This window comes from Mesoplodon densirostris, chromosome 5 (genome assembly GCF_025265405.1).
Source record: "Mesoplodon densirostris isolate mMesDen1 chromosome 5, mMesDen1 primary haplotype, whole genome shotgun sequence".
NCBI lineage: Eukaryota > Metazoa > Chordata > Mammalia > Artiodactyla > Ziphiidae > Mesoplodon > Mesoplodon densirostris.
In genome coordinates, this window is record NC_082665.1 from 138207084 (window position 1) to 138223686 (window position 16603).

The 16603-nt window shown below is 46.2% G+C and overlaps 1 protein-coding gene and 1 pseudogene across 1 annotated transcript in view; one reads left to right on the forward strand and one right to left on the reverse strand.

The window, feature by feature from the left end:
* Nucleotides 1-5071: 5071 nt before the first annotated feature.
* LOC132491326 (large ribosomal subunit protein uL30-like) lies at nt 5072-5820 on the reverse strand (annotated as a pseudogene).
* An 8383-nt stretch (nt 5821-14203) lies between these two features.
* Nucleotides 14204-16603, forward strand: part of WWTR1 (WW domain containing transcription regulator 1) — a 133892-nt gene continuing 131492 nt past the window's right edge. The window contains exons 1-2 of the mRNA XM_060099548.1: nt 14204-14483; nt 14903-15336. Of these exons, the coding sequence (XP_059955531.1) occupies nt 14906-15336 (431 nt within the window). The 5' untranslated portion in view covers nt 14204-14483; nt 14903-14905. The remainder of the gene's footprint in view (nt 14484-14902; nt 15337-16603) is intronic.

Sequence of the window (16603 nt, forward strand, 5' to 3'; positions counted from 1 at the left end):
TATCCAGGAGCTCAAACAATATCTTTGGAGATCTATCTCTTGTCCTGTCCTTAATGTACACTTGGCTCTAATTGTCTTTACTCTACACTGGCTTCTTGCATGTGGAGTACATGATTTATGCTACAGTGGCCAGACTTGTACCTTCCTTGCTTGTGGTTTCAGTGTAAAGAAGCTAAGTCTCTAGACATTGCAGGTAAAAAAGACCTAGGCAGAACTCTGATTGGCCAGGCCTAAGTCATAGTCCTACTCTTAAGGCTAGAGGGCTAGGGTAGGGGTCAGTCTCACGTAATCTCCTTGGAATGGGTCCTCCTTAGGAACAGAAGTGTTCTATTTTCAGAAGGAGGGGGGAAATGCAAGACAGATGAAAACATCAGACGTCCATTAGAACTGTCCAGCTACTTTGACCAGGATTGGAAAGGGACTGAGACTAGGGTAAGGTGCTGTCCCCAGGAGTAAAGACCAAGCAGTTAGCTGGAACTTTCATATGTTGTATAATTTAGGAAGCACTCTGAAGCGGCCAGAGTGTAGGAGGCTAAGAAACCCAGGAATGCTTCTTTGACCATATTCTGCTATGGATCGTGAAAACCCACCTCGTCAGCCTCACCCTGCTCCTAACACGCTTAAATTACTGTTCTCTACCCCAGCGGTTCTATAGGTTGGGGAAAGGGTGAATGTGATGCTTCTCAACGTTTGGAAATTACTGATTTACGTTAAGAAATCCAAAAAGTTGTATTCTGAAGTTCTCCTTCGGTATCTTGTGGGGTTTTTTTTTTGTTGTTGTTGTTGTTTTTTTGCGGTTTGTGGGCCTCTCACTGTTGTGGCCTCTCCCGTCGCGGAGCACAGGCTCCGGACGCGCAGGCTCAGCGGCCATGGCTCACGGGCCCAGCCGCTCCGCGGCATGTGGGATCTTCCCGGACCAGGGCACGAGCCCGTATCCCCTGCATCGGCAGGCGGACTCTCAACCACTGCGCCACCAGGGAAGTCCTCCCCTCCATTCTTTAGAGGCCTTTCCTGCAGTACATCTCTTGCTCATATAATTCCATCTTGGCATCTGCTTCCTGGTGGATCTGAACTGACCCACAAATCACACTACTAAATAGTTCTTTTCCAAGTAACCAACTGTTTTTCTGTTTTTTTTTCCTTGATGAAGAGTTTAAACCTGAAGGTTAAACAGACACCTACCCTATAAATACAGGTATCTCTGTTGGCTAATTTACTGTCATTAAACTCTGCAGAGGAGTTACAGGTTATGTCAGTGTCTTCTAGAACTTGTACTAGGGAAACGGAGGTCTATTTTGTCTATTTACAGGAGGGCAAGTTCACCTCCAAACTTTCCCTGGATTACTTTTATGGTTGCCTCCCTTTTCCCTGCCATTGGACTCTAGAGGTAGGAATCCTGTTTGTCTCCTTTAAACCACAGAACTGCTAATTCAGATGAAATGACATTTCCAGAAGAATAGAAATTCCTGATTTAAGTGAGGCCCTTTTGAGCTCAGATGGAAGAGCACTCTTGTTCCCAGACCAGCTACACACTGCAGCCCCAAGCTGCGGATTAATGGAACTGGCCCAGTAATAAACTTGGTTGGGATTTTCCCTGGTGAGATTTTGTGGCCACCAAAGAGGTTTCCTTGCAAGTAAATGAGTCTGGGTAGGAAAATACTTATATGTAGGGTTCTTATTGCCTCTCCTACAAAAACAAATCCCCTGGCAGTGATGAAACAGAAAAGGCTGACTAAAGATAAAAACTTGGACTCTGTACAAAGGCTTTTGGTAATTTTAGGGAAAATGGGCTGGGTCTCTCCCATACCAGCAAATTGCTTTGGAGGCTGTAAAGTTTGGTCTCCAAACTCATTTGGCCAAGCTGTGCAGAAAGTCAAAGGAAGATTCATTAGCAAGGGTGAAATTTACCACCAGATTATGTCTGTCTTTTCAACCAGACTGAGACTTATTTCTTGTGATGTTCAAACACTAACACAAAATGTTTTGAAACCCCTGTGACGTTTTTTGGTGAGTAGAGTGTCTAAGGGAGTTTATGTGGAAGAATCAATATAACTATTGCTCCAGAGTTGTCAGGGAATTCACCAAAAGGGCCCCTCTCTATTAGTGACTAATTTTATTCTAAGAATGGGATCCATCACTTCTAATTTAAGACCTTAACTTGTGATGTAAAGTAATGAAGCATCAGCTCTTGGACACTTCAATATAACCTATCTCCAGGGCAGATAGAAGAGATAGATTTCTCACCTGAGACGTATTTAAATCAGAATCAGACAAAGAACTTTGTCATTCCTCTTTGAAAGGTACAAGTTGCCATACTTAATTGAATAAGGCAGTCTTTTTATTTTATTTTTTAAATATTTATTTATTTGGCTGAGCAGGGTCTTGGTTGCCCTGTTCAGGATCTTCATTGAGGCATGAGGGCCTTTTAGTTGCGGCACATGGAATCTGTAGTTGCGGCATGTGAACTCTTAGCTGTGGCATGTGGGATCTAGTTCCCTGACCAGGGGTTGAACCCAGGACCCCTGCATTGGGAGCTCGGAGTCTTAGCTACTGGACCACCAGGGAAGTCCCAAGTCTTTTAACAATTGCAAGAGAAAACTAAAACTCGAGGAGTGTTTTCCCTTGAAAGCCATAACCAGTTTTATTTGTACAGATATTGATACAATGTCTACTAGCCAGGCTGAATTATATTATCATCTCTAACCTGGAGCTCCTGGCTGTACAATCAATACCAGAAAGAGCCTTGATTGGCAGTTTTTTTGTTTTTTTAAAAATTTATTTATTTAATTTATTTATTTTTGGCTGCGTTGGGTCTTCATTGCTGCACGCGGGCTTTCTCTTGTTGCGGTGCACAGTCTTCCCATTGTGATGGCTTCCCTTGTTGTGGAGCACAGGCTCTAGGCACGTGGCCTTCAGTAGTTGTGGCTCACGGGCTCTAGAGTGAAGGCTCAGTAGTTGTGGCGCACGGGCTTAGTTGCTCCGCGGCTTGTGGGATCTTCCCGGACTAGGGCTCGAACCCATGTCTCCTGCAGGTGGATTCTTAACCACTGCGCCCCCAGGAAAGCCCCTGATTGGCCGTTTAATAGACAGTAGTTACAGAATTTTTTAGTAAGGTGGTGGCTACTTCTCAGGGATCTTCTCCTTCAGTTTTTTTTCTTTTTGGCATTTCATCAAGGTGTTCTAAGTCCCTTTTCAAATATTTTCAGCTTATTTTCTCTCCTGTGAAACACAAAAACAATGGCAGGTGGGAGGAAATTCACAGAATGAACAATAAAATGTCTCTTGCCTGAAATCTTTGCCTCCAAAATGGGAGATGATGATTCAGTAGAACTACCATGCGCAGCCACTAGGTTGGTACCCATGTAGTCCTAAAATTGTTTGGCTGTAAGGGCATCATGTGATACCTCTAAGTATTTTGTTGGTGATTTCTTTCTACAGGGTAAAGAACTAAAAGATTTTTGTTCCTGCTAAGAAATGCTAAGCATATGAACACAGGCAGCTCTTCCATCTCTGAGTTTCTCTGCCTGGGCCTTCTTTCTGGGAGCTTCCTGCCTTCCCTTTAGAATCATGCTCATTGTACTTATTCTTTTTTTTTTTTTGCGTTATGCGGGCCTCTCACTGTTGTGGCCTCTCCCGTTGCGGAGCACAGGCTCTGGCCGTGCAGGCTCAGTGGCCATGGCTCACGGGCCCAGCCTCTCCGCGGCATGTGGGATCTTCCCGGACTGGGGCACGAACCTGTGTCCCCTGCATCGGCAGGTGGACTCTCAACCACTGCGCCACCAGGGAAGCCCCATTGTACTTATTCTTGACCTTGCTCTCCCTCCTCCCCACCATTAAAGGTGATTAGTCCAGATGGACGCCTGATGCAAGCTAAACCAATCAGACACCGTTCCCTGGGAATTTGGACTTGAGGCAAAAGTCCATTTCTCTTTCAAGAGAAACTGTATAATATGTAAAATTGTGAGGTGGAGACAACCCTGTGCCATGTGGATTGAAGAGCAGAAAAAGCTGGGTGCAGAAAGAAGAATGAAGTAGATATGCAGAGAGAAGTGGGGTAGGGGAGACAGAAAGAGAGAGAGAGAGGGATGTGGACTTTTTCAGGTTCTATGCAGTCTCCTTGTAATTGCTCACTTCTGCTTAAGGGAACATAACTTTTTACCTGCAGCCAAGAGGAGTCTTAACTTTTCCTCCCACTCCTGGCAAGTGTATGATATAGAAAATATGAATTTGCCCAACAAGGTAATCCTGGACTCACAGGAAACACTTTGGTCCTGTAGGAGCCTCTTCTTGCTGCAGGAAGAAATCTGCCTGTTTTCTGAGCTCTTTCCCCACACCAGCCCTTGAAGGGTCTAGAAAGACTCAATCTGAGGATCAGGACAGACAGAGGTTTGGGAGCTCCCAAGGATTTGGGGCTGTTAGAGCCCCTACTTAAATGGCTAGGCTATAGTGCCTAGTCATCATTTGTGATATATGTTTTCTGTAACAAAATGCATTCTGAGTTCCAAATGACCAATTTACAAAACGACTTTAGGACTACAATCCTTTAAAAAAAAAAAAAAAAGAAGCAGGGACTGCCTGTTCCATATTAATTAGTGATGATTCACAACACAGAAGGGGTTCTTTAATACACACAAGCACTCCATTAATCAGGACTTGATTGCATTTTAAGTTTCCTCCAACACATTTGACTTTTCATTTATTTAATGAGAGGGAAGAGACAACTAAACGTCAATTTGCTGTGCATTGAATGGCCATTAGATGACAAGGCATTCGTGAAATGATACTGTAAGTCAGTGGAGGAAAAATAACTTTAAAAATAGCCTCTCTCTTTTTTTTTTAAATTTTTTTGAGGAACAGACAGAATTCTGTAATGCTCACAAAGGAAGAAGCAATTAAGACTCTGATTCAGTTAAGAAGTTATAAGAGAAATAGAATTTGAAAGCCTGGAGGCACTAGACAGTTTGAGTTCTGGCTCTTTTTTTTTTTTTTTTTTTTTTTTTTTTTTTTTCATTTTGAAAGCAGTCACTGTTTATTAACTGCCCAGATTACAGAAGTAATCATGGTAGATATCTTAGTTCATCCTTCTAATAAGCCTGTTGATCTGGTCTTCCCTGTTGCCAGCATCTCCACCTTCAACAAAATGGGTGGTCATTTTCTTCATTCCACCTCGTGAAGACAATTTGAAGGGCCACAGGAAGTTGTTTGCTTCTTTGAATGCAAACGTTTTCCAACAGTATAGATCTCCTGAATCAGATCCTCCATGCAGATAATACTGTATTTGCCAAGAGATGGAGCAATAAACACGTTATCTGTCAGGGCAATTCGCTTCTTGTTGATTTTGCCGTAACCATGTTTGTAGATCAATTCATTTACTGACTTCAGGTCTGGGTACCTCCAGGCAATGTACGGTTCCACAATTCTCAGCATGTTAATTGAAGCCTTGTTGAGCTTCACAAAGGTGCCATTGAAAATCTGATGGAGACGGAGAAGCTGCAACACCTTTCGAAACTTTGGGCTCACACCACTGATACCTCTGATCCTGATGACGAACGCCAGTTGGGGTTCCGTGGGTACGTAGAAGTTGCCGGCTTTTCCTGCCATCCTAGCCATTCGAATTTCAGTTTTGTACAACTGCCTGTATCCCTTGTGATAGTGCTTAGCTTTTTCATAGATAAGCTTCCTCCTTGCCTTTCGAAGCATATTTTGGGCAAATTTCTTTCTCAGGCGCTCGATCTTAAGCTCTGCGAAATTCTTTCGCTTTTTCTTAAGGGTTTCTGGCACAGCAGGAACCTTCTTTTTCTTCTCTTCTGCACCCTCCATGGTTCCAGCCGGAAAGAGCTGAGTTCTGGCTCTTTTGTTACAACTCAATGACCTTCGGCAAGACACAAATTTATCTGAACTTTTGTTTTCTTATCTGTAAAATAGGAGTTCCAGTAAGGCTTGCCTGCCAGTTCTTACAGAGTTACTGTGAGATTCATGTGTGACTGTACATGTGAAATTGTTTTGTAGTCTGTAAAGTATTATATAAATATTATTCACTCTTATTGTGACAATTGAAATACTAATAACTTTTAATTATTTTGACTAGGGGGAAATGTCTACAGTCATATGGTCAAATTAGGAGTTACTGTATGGCCGACACTACATGAGAATAAATTCACCCTCTGATCCAAGATTATATGCAAACATATGTATATATATATATATATATATATATATATTTGTAAGCCAATCTTTTTATTTATTTATTTATTTTTATTTGCTGAGTTGGGTCTTTGTTGCTACGTGCGGGCTTGCGACGAGGGGGGCTACTCTTCGTTGTGGTGCGCGGGCTTCTCATGGCGGTGGCTTCTCGTTGCGGAGCACGGGCTCTAGACACACACAGGCTTCAGTAATTGTGGCTCACGGGCTCAGTAGTTGTGGCTCACGGGCTTAGTTGCTCCGCGGCATGTGGGATCTTCCCGGACCAGGGCTCAAACCCGTGTCCCCTGCATTGGCAGGCGGATTCTTAAACCCTGCGCCACCAGGGAAGCCCTCAAATATATTTTTTTAAAGGGAACTTTTGTTGTTTTTAAGCATATGTGAGTTGAACTCTTGCCTGTAGGGTTAGCTCTTTGTGGAGCAGCATTTGCCTCCTGGGCCCTCCCTCCACCCTGTCTTGGTTTGGCTGGTCCTCTCCTCGTCTCCTTGGCTCCAAACCACGGTTGACTTTTCTTTACCAGGCACGAAAAGTGACCTCACTTGAGTCTGGACAGTTCTGAGACAGAGAGATAATAGTAGAGCTTGTATATGCTTGGCTCCTGTCAACATGACAAATAAGACAGGGGAAGAGAGGTGGCTTGAACAGCTGGTGTAACCAGATCTGGGACTTATTTGGGTAGAGGGAGGAGTTGAATGACATCGTCAACCAATGAATGTCCTATCAGGTGGTAAACTCTTCCAAGCTTGGCTTGAAAGACCACTTCTGGTTCTGCACATAGTGGGCAGCCCAATATTTTTTCTTTAAAACAAATTAAAAAAATTTTTTTCCCAAATTTATATACATATATATATAACACACACACACACACACACACACACATATATATATCGGATATAAGAATAATACCTAGCACCTTGAAATTTCCCCCCAAACACTGCTAATTAGTTCTTTCATCACACCCAAAATAATATTAATAATATGGTTTGGGCTTCTGAGGGTGATGATTCAATTCCTCTATCATGTGACACATTTATAGATCTACACAGATCTAAGTACATAAAGAGAGACATTCATCTATGTATTTTATTTTTACATAGACATTTTATTTTTTGGTATTACTTTATTTTATTTTATTTTTTTGCGGTACGCGGGCCTCTCACTGTTGTGGCCTCTCCCGTTGCGGAGCACAGGCTCCGGATGCGCAGGCTCAGCGGCCATGGCTCACGGGCCCAGCCACTCCACATGTGGGATCTTCCCGGAGCGGGGCACGAACCCGCGTCCCCTGCATTGGCAGGCGGATTCTCAACCACTACGCCACCAGGGAAGCCCTTTTGGTATTACTTTAGCATCTTATTTTTTATTCATTTCCCACCCGCCTCAATGTTTTTGAACAAAGTTGTAATTATGGTATTCATTAATACTTGCTTCTGGATTCTTTTCATCAAAAATTATTAAAAAAAATTTTTCACATTGATATACTGTCTTCATAAGTACAACTTCAGATAGCTACCAAAAATTCACTGGATATATTGAGCCGTCACATATACTTAACCAATCTCATGTTAAGTGTTTAAGAAACTTCTAATTTTCCCCTACTATAGATTATGCTGCAACTGGCAACTTTCCAATACAGCTGCTAGTTAACCTCCAAACCACGCTTTATGCTGTTAAGCATTTTCTTTTTCTTTCCCTTTTTTTTTTGTGGGGAGGGCGTGCTACACGGCTTGCAGCATCTTAGTTCCCCAACCAGAGACTGAACCCACATGTTGGCAGTGAAAGCGTGGAGCCCTAACCACTGGACTTCCAGGGAATTCCCGTGTTAAGCATTTCCAAAAGTGTATTTTTCTTTTCTAAAAATATATTAATTAACTAATTTTTCCATTTAAAATTATTTTCTCCAGTCCCCCAAAAAATACATACGTATAGTAAAAATACTAAAGGATAAACAACTGGTGCACAGTACCCAAGTAAAGACTAAATCTCAGAAATTCCTTCTTCCTCTTGTCCAACTGCATTGCTGAAGTAACAGATAACATTAGGCAGACCACAGTCCTATCCATCATCACCGTCATCATCACCTTTATCAAAATTATCTTCCTTATGATCATACCAGTGATGCATTTTTTAGGAACACCAAAGTGAAGCCTGACAGTGAGACCCGCATGTGGGGAGAGTAAATGCAAAACTCGTTGGTAGCGCCAATCATTGTAAGTATTTGTAAACTTGCCATATGCTGGACACTGTGGTAGACACTTGAGATGTGGTAAATTATGAATACACAAGTACCATGTCAAGGAACTGGTCAACTCTTAGCCTCCTGTTGAAATAATCTTCTTCAACAGTTTTCTGGACTCTTTATTATTCAAACCCTTATCTATTCAAAGTCCTTGTCTGTTTTGTTCCTCTTCAGTTGCTAATGGTGATTCTGCTCTGGGAATTTTCTCCATACTGGTTCAGCAAGTCCAGGCAGGTTCTGCCCCAAGGGCTCCTGGGCTAGAGCCCTTTAACAACTCACTCACCCCACCAAGTTTCTGACCATTCACCTGAGCTGGAGTCATCCACTCAGGCCAAGTCAGTGATTCAGAGCTGAGAAAAGCAGCCTGTGGCTTTCCTCAGGAAAAATGGCAGGCAACAGCCACTGGGCTAGGCTAGTGTACTAGACACTCCTGTGTGGAGAACACCTTGTTAGGCGTGGGGAAGAGAAAAAAGAAACTGAAGTCCTCTTAGACTTGTCCTCCAAGAGCGTGCAATCCTTTCCAGGAGCTGAGTCCCTATGCAGTGCCAAAATTACGTGAATGGTGAGAGGGTACCTTACAAACTGTTAAGAGTACACCAGTGGGTGCTGGAAGAGGAACAGGCAAAATCATGTGAAGATCATCATTCCCTCAAGGAATTATAGCCTTCAGAGAAGCAATTCCATAAGGAAATGCAGGATGTGTCTAGCCCTGCAGCTATTTACAATCCAGTTGGCGAGGCAAGAGATACTGAGGTAAAAGTTAACATAGAATATAAAGCAGTGTTACGTGTGATTATGTGTCAAGGGAGTGAAAAAGACAAGAACAACCTGAATTGAAGGGAAAGGAGGGATGGATGAAGGTTTGACAATGGAGTATGGAGGGCAGTGTTGAGCAGGGTTCAAACAGAGAGATAGGTGTAGTGAAGGGCCAGGCCAAATGTGCTCGGGTCAGAGCCTAGCTGGAGCAGATGGGGGACGCATCTGTGCAAACATTAAGGTCAGAAAGCTGTGAAGATGGCAGTGTGTTGGGAGTCCTTGGGTGCTGGATTGATAGCTCTGACTTTTATTCTTGTGGGTAGTTATTCAGAGCTTGTGAGCCAGGGAATGACATGAAAATGGGAGGCCAGAAATGAGGGACTGGAGGGAGAGAAACCAATTAGGAGGTCACTGCAAGGCTTTGAAGATAAGGTCCTGTTGTGGGAGTGGGAAAGGAAGGATGGGCTTGAGGGACATCAGAAGGAAGAATTGACAGTCCTTGCCGTTGATTGGATATGGACAGAGGGGGAGGAGAGATGGATGACTCAGGGAAGCTTTCAGTAGGAAGAGTGTTGAGGGGAGGTCTTGGAGGCTGGAGATCAGCTTCCGGTGCAAAGTTTTTGCAAGTAGAAAGATTTACATATCGGCAGGGTGTACTCTCAATTGATTATCTTATGAAAAGTGTGGAATTTCTTCTCTAGGAGATAGGTAGGCAGTAGGTATCTCACTGATTAAAAATGACAAAACCAAAGAGCAACTCCTGGCTCAAAGGAAGGGAGAGTAGAAAAAAGCACTCCGATCTAGGATGACAAACCCTGGGCTAAGTCCCAGCATTTCCACCCCCCCAAGAATTCATTTCACTTATTTGGACAAAATACAGGCATACCTCGGAGATATTGCCAGTTTAGATCCAGACCACTGCAATAAAGCGAATATTGCAATAAAGTGAGTCGCTCGAATTTTTTTGGTTTCCCTGTGCATGTAAAAGTTACGTTTACACTGTACTGTAGTTTGTTAAATGTGCAGTCACATTATGTTTTAAAAAAAGACAATGTATATACCTTAATTAAAAAATACTTTATTGCTAAAAAATGCTAACCGTCACCTGAGCCTTCAGTGAGTCGTAAACTTTTTGCAATAGCAACATCAAAGGTCCCTAGTCACAGGTCACCATTAGCAAATATGATAAGAAAAAGGTCTGAAATATTGTGAGAATTACCAAACTATGATGGAGACATGATCTGAGCAAATGCTGTTGCGAAAATGGAGCTGGTAGTGTTGCATGATGCAGGGTTGCTACAAACCTTCAATTTGTAAAAAAAAAACCCCCGCAGTATCTGTGTAGTGCTACAAAGTGAGATATTCCTGTACTTTAAAACTCACTGGACCAGTCTCCTTACCTGTAAAATATTTGTCTATTATCTATTTTATGGGTCTCAGCCCAAATCACAGCCATTATTTATTAAATACTTTAGCATGTAACAGAATTTGTGTTAAGAACTTTATCTGTAATTTCTTATTTAATCTTTAGAATGCCCATTCTGCATTAAAAAAATTCCGAAATTTAGTAGCTTAAAACAATATTCATTTTATTTGTTCTACAATCTGGGCTGGGCTGGGCTGGGCTCTGGTTCTACTGGTCTTGATGCTGGTCACTTATGCCCTTGCAGTCAGCTGTTGGGCCGGCTGGGGGCTGGGCTCAGCTCTGGTGCTGGATGGCTGGAGTTCTCCCTGTCTCCACCTATTTTAGGGCCTCTTCCTCTGCACGTGGTTTCCCCAGCAAAGTAGTTGCACTTCTTCCCTAGTGGCTCAGACCTCCCAAAAGTACAGAAGCAGAAACTTCCACACTTCCCTTGGGGTTAAAAGAGGGAACAAGCACAGATGCAGGGCTGCATTTTCCAGGTGAAGGCAAGTCACTGGCCCAGTCCAGATTTAAGTGGGAGGGACTCCATAAGGGTGTGACCAAAAGAAGGGTGGTCCATTGAAGGCCTGCCGTGTCACAGACTACCACACCTTTATCTCCAATTTGTAAATGAATAATCCGTGATTTAAGAGAGGTTAAATTACTTGCCCAATGTACAGAGTAGAGCTAGGCATTTCAAAGCTCGCGTTCTAAATCAGTGGGAACAGATAAAATGTGTATACAGTCGCTCCTCAGTATCAGCAGGGGGTTGGTTCTAGGACACCCCGCCCCGCACCAACCAAAATCTGAGGATATTCAAGTCCCTTATATAAAATGCCAGAGTGGGCTTCCCTGGTGGCGCAGTGGGTGAGAGTCCGCCTGCCGATGCAGGGTACACGGGTTCATGCCCCGGTCCAGGAAGACCCCACATGCCGCGGAGCGGCTGGGCCCGTGAGCCATGGTCGCTGAGCCTGTGCATCCGGAGCCTGTGCTCCGCAACGGGAGAGGCCACAACAGTGAGAGGCCCACGTACCACAAAAATAAATAAATAAATAAATAAAATGGCGTAGTATTTAAATATAACCTACACACATCCTCCCATATACTTTAAATCAGCTCTACATTTCTTATAATAACTAATACAATTAAATGCTATGTAAATAGTTGTCAGTGTGCCACAAATTCAAGTTTTGCTTTTTGGAACTTTCTGGAATTTTTTTTTTTTTAATCCACAGTGGATGTGGAACCCAAGGATACAAAGGGCCGGCTGTAATTTGTTTTAATCTAAAATCCTGTGAGGTGGGTACGGTTATTGTTTCTAATTTACAAAGGAGAAAACTCAGGAATAGAGAGTTTCAGTGTCTTGCCTCGCGTATTTTCCTCCAGAGATTCATTATACACTTACCGGTTACACCATACTGCCTCTTATGGGCAGTACCTGATATACACAAGGCACCTGTAAATGTTATTTAATCTGAAACTATTGTTTGAAGCACTGAAGCAAATCTCTTTGGCCATCCACTATCATATAGACTGGGAACTGGGAGTTTTCCCTTTGAGCTATCACGTGATCAGAGCAATTTCCATTTCAGGCATCTACTTTGCCCTCCACTATCTATGTCTTGAAGTCTGGCAAGGGATGAGGGCATCCTTGCCCACCCAACCTCAATCCTGATTCTCCCTAACTGATTAATCTCATGGCTCCCTCAGCATCTTCCTCTGTGCAGCAGCCAGGAACTCTTCACAAAGCAAGACCTTCCTTCCTGGGTGAGGACCTTCCTGGAGTTGGGCTGGCCTCAAGGTTGCATCTGTTCATCAAGTGGCTTCTGAATTAGTAACCTTTCGGTTCCAGTCACTTCCTCTAGTTCCAGAGCTAATTTCCCCATTGTTGCAACTGTGGTGGCTTCTGACGATAGCTTGTAAAGATGCTATTTCCCATGGAGTGACCTGTAGCAGCTTCCCCTTCCCTCTGCTGGTCCTATGGGCAGAGGAGTTGCTGATGGGAAATAGTTCCAGAGTCTCCTGAAGGAGCCATGCTCTGCTCACCTTTGACAGTGACCCACATGACTGTTTCTCTCTCAGGAAGTCTTGATTTTCCCATCTGTGGGGCGTTTGGAATCAGAGCACACCCTCAAACACAGATAATGGGGGGCGGGCTCACTTAGGTGGCCTCTGCTCTATTTTGGGCACTGACAGGGAGAAGCCATTCAGCGAATGTGCCCCAAATACTCTTACCTTTTCCAAAGCAAAACTATGGGGTGGCCTTGTCTTTCCCATAAACTTTCCTCCTTCAAAGCAACTCCAGATTTTAATTTTGACTTTGTTCCGCCCTTATAAAACTGTGAAGGCACAATACTTGCACTTGATACAATTCTATTTTATTTAACAAAGAGGTATGTAGGCAGGTATGTCTTCGAAGTGCTTTACACATATCGCCTCATATGACTTATTTCATAAACTTATGTTTGAATCAAATGGGGTCGGGTAGGGACTTTCTGAAGCCTGACTTACCTCGCAGCCACTCTCCCCTTCCCCCCAGTGGAGAAGGGACAAGGGAAAGAAGGAATTGAGCTGCTCCGGAGGACCAGGCCGCCTCCTACTTCCCGCAGCTGTCTTGCCAGTCTAGATCTAGCAGGGGGTCTCCACCCCTCGCCTAGATCCAGTCGGTGGGCGGGTGGGTGGTTTTTTCCGGGTCACTGGCGCACCCTCTTTGCTCCCAGCCACCTGTTCCGGTTCCATCCCGGCTCCAGGCTCTCTGGAGGGCGTCAGGGACATTCCAATCCTCCCACTACCCGCGCGGATGTCGCGGGAGAGGAGGGCACGATCGCTGTCCCTTTCCAGCACCCAAGCTTTGACCAGGTTTCTTCTCAACCTCTAGTGACCTGAGTCACCCTGGAGAGGAAAACAAGGATTAATAAATGGTTTGAAGGTTGTTTACAATGAACCAGTTGGCGAAGCCGCATCCCTAGCGACAGAGGCACTTTCTGGGCACCGTCTGCGCACGAGCAGACAATTGAAAGCCAAACAGCCGAGATGCCTCCTTGCCAGACCAAATATGGTCACAAGCGCTAAGTAGCCTCCCGTGGAAAGGCTGGCCTCGCTGGTGTCTCCCCGCGCCGGGGCTCACCCGGGCCCGCCCTCAGGCAGAATCACGGATCAGTGCAGCGCTCCGGCGCTCCCGGCCTCGGCACCCGGCACTAAGGGAGGGCGCGGCGCCCAGGACCGGCCCTTACTCGGTCTGGGCCCCTCACCCGCGTGCCCTCCGCCGCCCCCAGCCTTGGTTTCGGTCCACAAGTCCTTGATTAAACAGGGTCGGGCCACTTTCCCTTTGATCCCGCCCCAAGTCCGTGGTAAACTCAAAGGAATGCAGATCCAGGGCTCCGCGGGAGAGGTCCGCGCGACCAGGAGGAGTGGGTGGAGGGCACCCGTCTCCTCTTACCCTGCAAAGTACCCAGCACGCCCAGGGGTTTCTGGAGCCGGGGGTGGGAGGAGGAGGAAGAGAAAGGGGAGAGACGAGCGGGGGCAGGCAGGCTGGGGACTTGGAGGTCATGCATAATTCAACAGCTCAACTTTCGGCCCCGCCTCTTTCCTGGGAGTGGGAGTTTGCTCCAAACTTTGTTTATGGGACAGTCCGGGAGCCGCGGCGGCCGCGCTGTCTGCTTCTCCTCCGCCTCCTCGCGGAGCGCGAGCGCCTGAGGCCAGTTCGGGGGATGTAAGAGCAGAAGGCCCTCGGCTGCCAGGCACCGAGTCGGGTCAGGATTTGCCAGCCGGGCCCCCGGCTCCAGGCCTGCAAGCTCGGGACGCACCCTAGCGACCCAGGCCCGACGGCGAGTTCGGGCGGGACGGCGGCCGCCGCACGCCCAGACTCGGCTTCGCTGCGCGCCCAGGTAGTGCCCGCTGGCGCGCGCCCGCTCACCCGGCACCACTCCAGGGCGCCCGGCTCCTCGGGCTTCCGGAGTTGAGATGTCTTGGAGTTGGCTCCGGTTGAGACTTTGGGGGTCTGACTGCCCTGGAAAGTTTCGACCTGTACTTTGCCACCAGCAGTTCAGCAGAGTCTCCAGTGCAGTTAACTCCCAGCAGCCACCCCATCCCCCTTTCCTGGTAACTTCTTGGCTTCAAGAAAGTTGCATAATTCTCGAGGCCAGGAGGGACCCCTCCCCCCATCCGGCTGGTCTTAACTGCTGGGTGTCTGGGATCCGAGGCAGACACCTATCTGTCTCTTTTGCTTTTTCTCTCTATTCTCCCCCCCGTATCCCCCTCTCCGACCCTCTATAAAAGGCTAATCTGACCTCCTTTCTCCTTGCAGAAGATGAATCCGGCCTCGGCGCCCCCTCCGCTCCCGCCACCCGGGCAGCAAGTGATCCACGTCACTCAAGACCTAGACACGGACCTCGAAGCCCTCTTCAACTCGGTGATGAACCCCAAGCCCAGCTCGTGGCGGAAGAAGATCCTGCCCGAGTCGTTCTTCAAGGAGCCTGACTCCGGCTCGCACTCGCGCCAGTCGAGCACCGACTCGTCCGGCGGTCACCCGGGGCCCCGGCTGGCCGGCGGCGCCCAGCACGTCCGCTCGCACTCGTCGCCCGCGTCTCTGCAGCTGGGCACCGGCGCGGGCGCTGCGGGCAGCCCGGCGCAGCAGCACGCGCACCTCCGACAGCAGTCCTACGACGTGACCGACGAGCTGCCGCTGCCCCCAGGCTGGGAGATGACCTTCACGGCCACTGGCCAGAGGTACTTCCTCAAGTAAGTCAGCCTGGAGCTAGGGGGGGACACAGAGTCACGATACCCAGGGTATGCACGCTTGTTATTGAGTGTGTGCGTGTGTGCGTGTGTGTGAGAGAGAGAGAGAGAGATGATGTGCCTGTCACCTTCCACGGTTGTTTCCCAGACATCTGGGAGGCAGGAAGTAGGGAGTGAGTCTCTGGGTGTTGGAATTGTAAGGGATCAGAAACTGAGTCTGGTGAAGTTCTTCCAGGGTTCTGGAAGTCACAAGAGATTTGGGACATGGAAACTCTTAGAGGTACAAGAAAAAAAAACTTTGGGGAGAATTCTCATGAAACACATAGGTGACTATGCCCTGCAGCTGGAGTACTGATACAGGCTCCTGGACCCAAACTCTTACTCCCTTCCCTGCCCACTCTAAGTCAGATAATCAGAGCCTGGTCCACTGGGATATGACACCAAAATAAATGCTAGAGCAGATCTGAGGCTTGGGGAGGAGAGGGACTCTTGGTAGTGTAGGTGGTCTCCAGTCTCTCCATTCTTGGGAAAAGCAGTCTGGAAAAGTGAACACTGCCTGGTAGGCCTTACTGGTGACGTGATGACCACACAGCACCTGTGATGTAATTAGTAACTGCCTGGTGAAGTAGTTGTAGGCTGGACAAATCAATTGTGTGGAAATTGGGTCGGAGTTTGATTATGTCGCCCTTGGTAACCTAAAATACCATCGAATCAGGAGCCTGCTTTGTCATTCTTCCCTTCCCTTTGTTCCAGCTTTTTGATGTAATGAAGTTTACATTTGAGTGGAATTAGACTGTATAGGAAAATATATTCATAGGCATAAAAAAGATTGTTTCAATTGTGGTACCCTAAAATAATTATATGCTGGAGGAGAAGCCAAGCTGGAACTTGAAATGTAATTAGTGAGGTCATGGGGGGTCAGGCTATCAATGGCCTGGATTGAAGGCGTGCCAGCTGGACCACTTGGTCCAGGATCGCCTGCACTGGCTGGCTGTTCACTGCCATGGAGGGAAACTCCTCCGCTAAGAACTTGCCTTGGAATTTATGTTAAAGCCCATACTTCTTTGATTGAGTAGCTTTAGTTTAGATGTTAAGGTGTTATGTGCTATTTTAAAAAGAGAATCAAGCCTTTCTTTGGCACTCATATTTGACACTTTGATTGCTGTGAGAGGACCCTAATAACAAATCCACAACGATGGATGAGGCTTATAATAGCCAACCCTTTGACTCATACTGGTGGCCAATTATTCCTTTCCCATCCCAAAGCTGT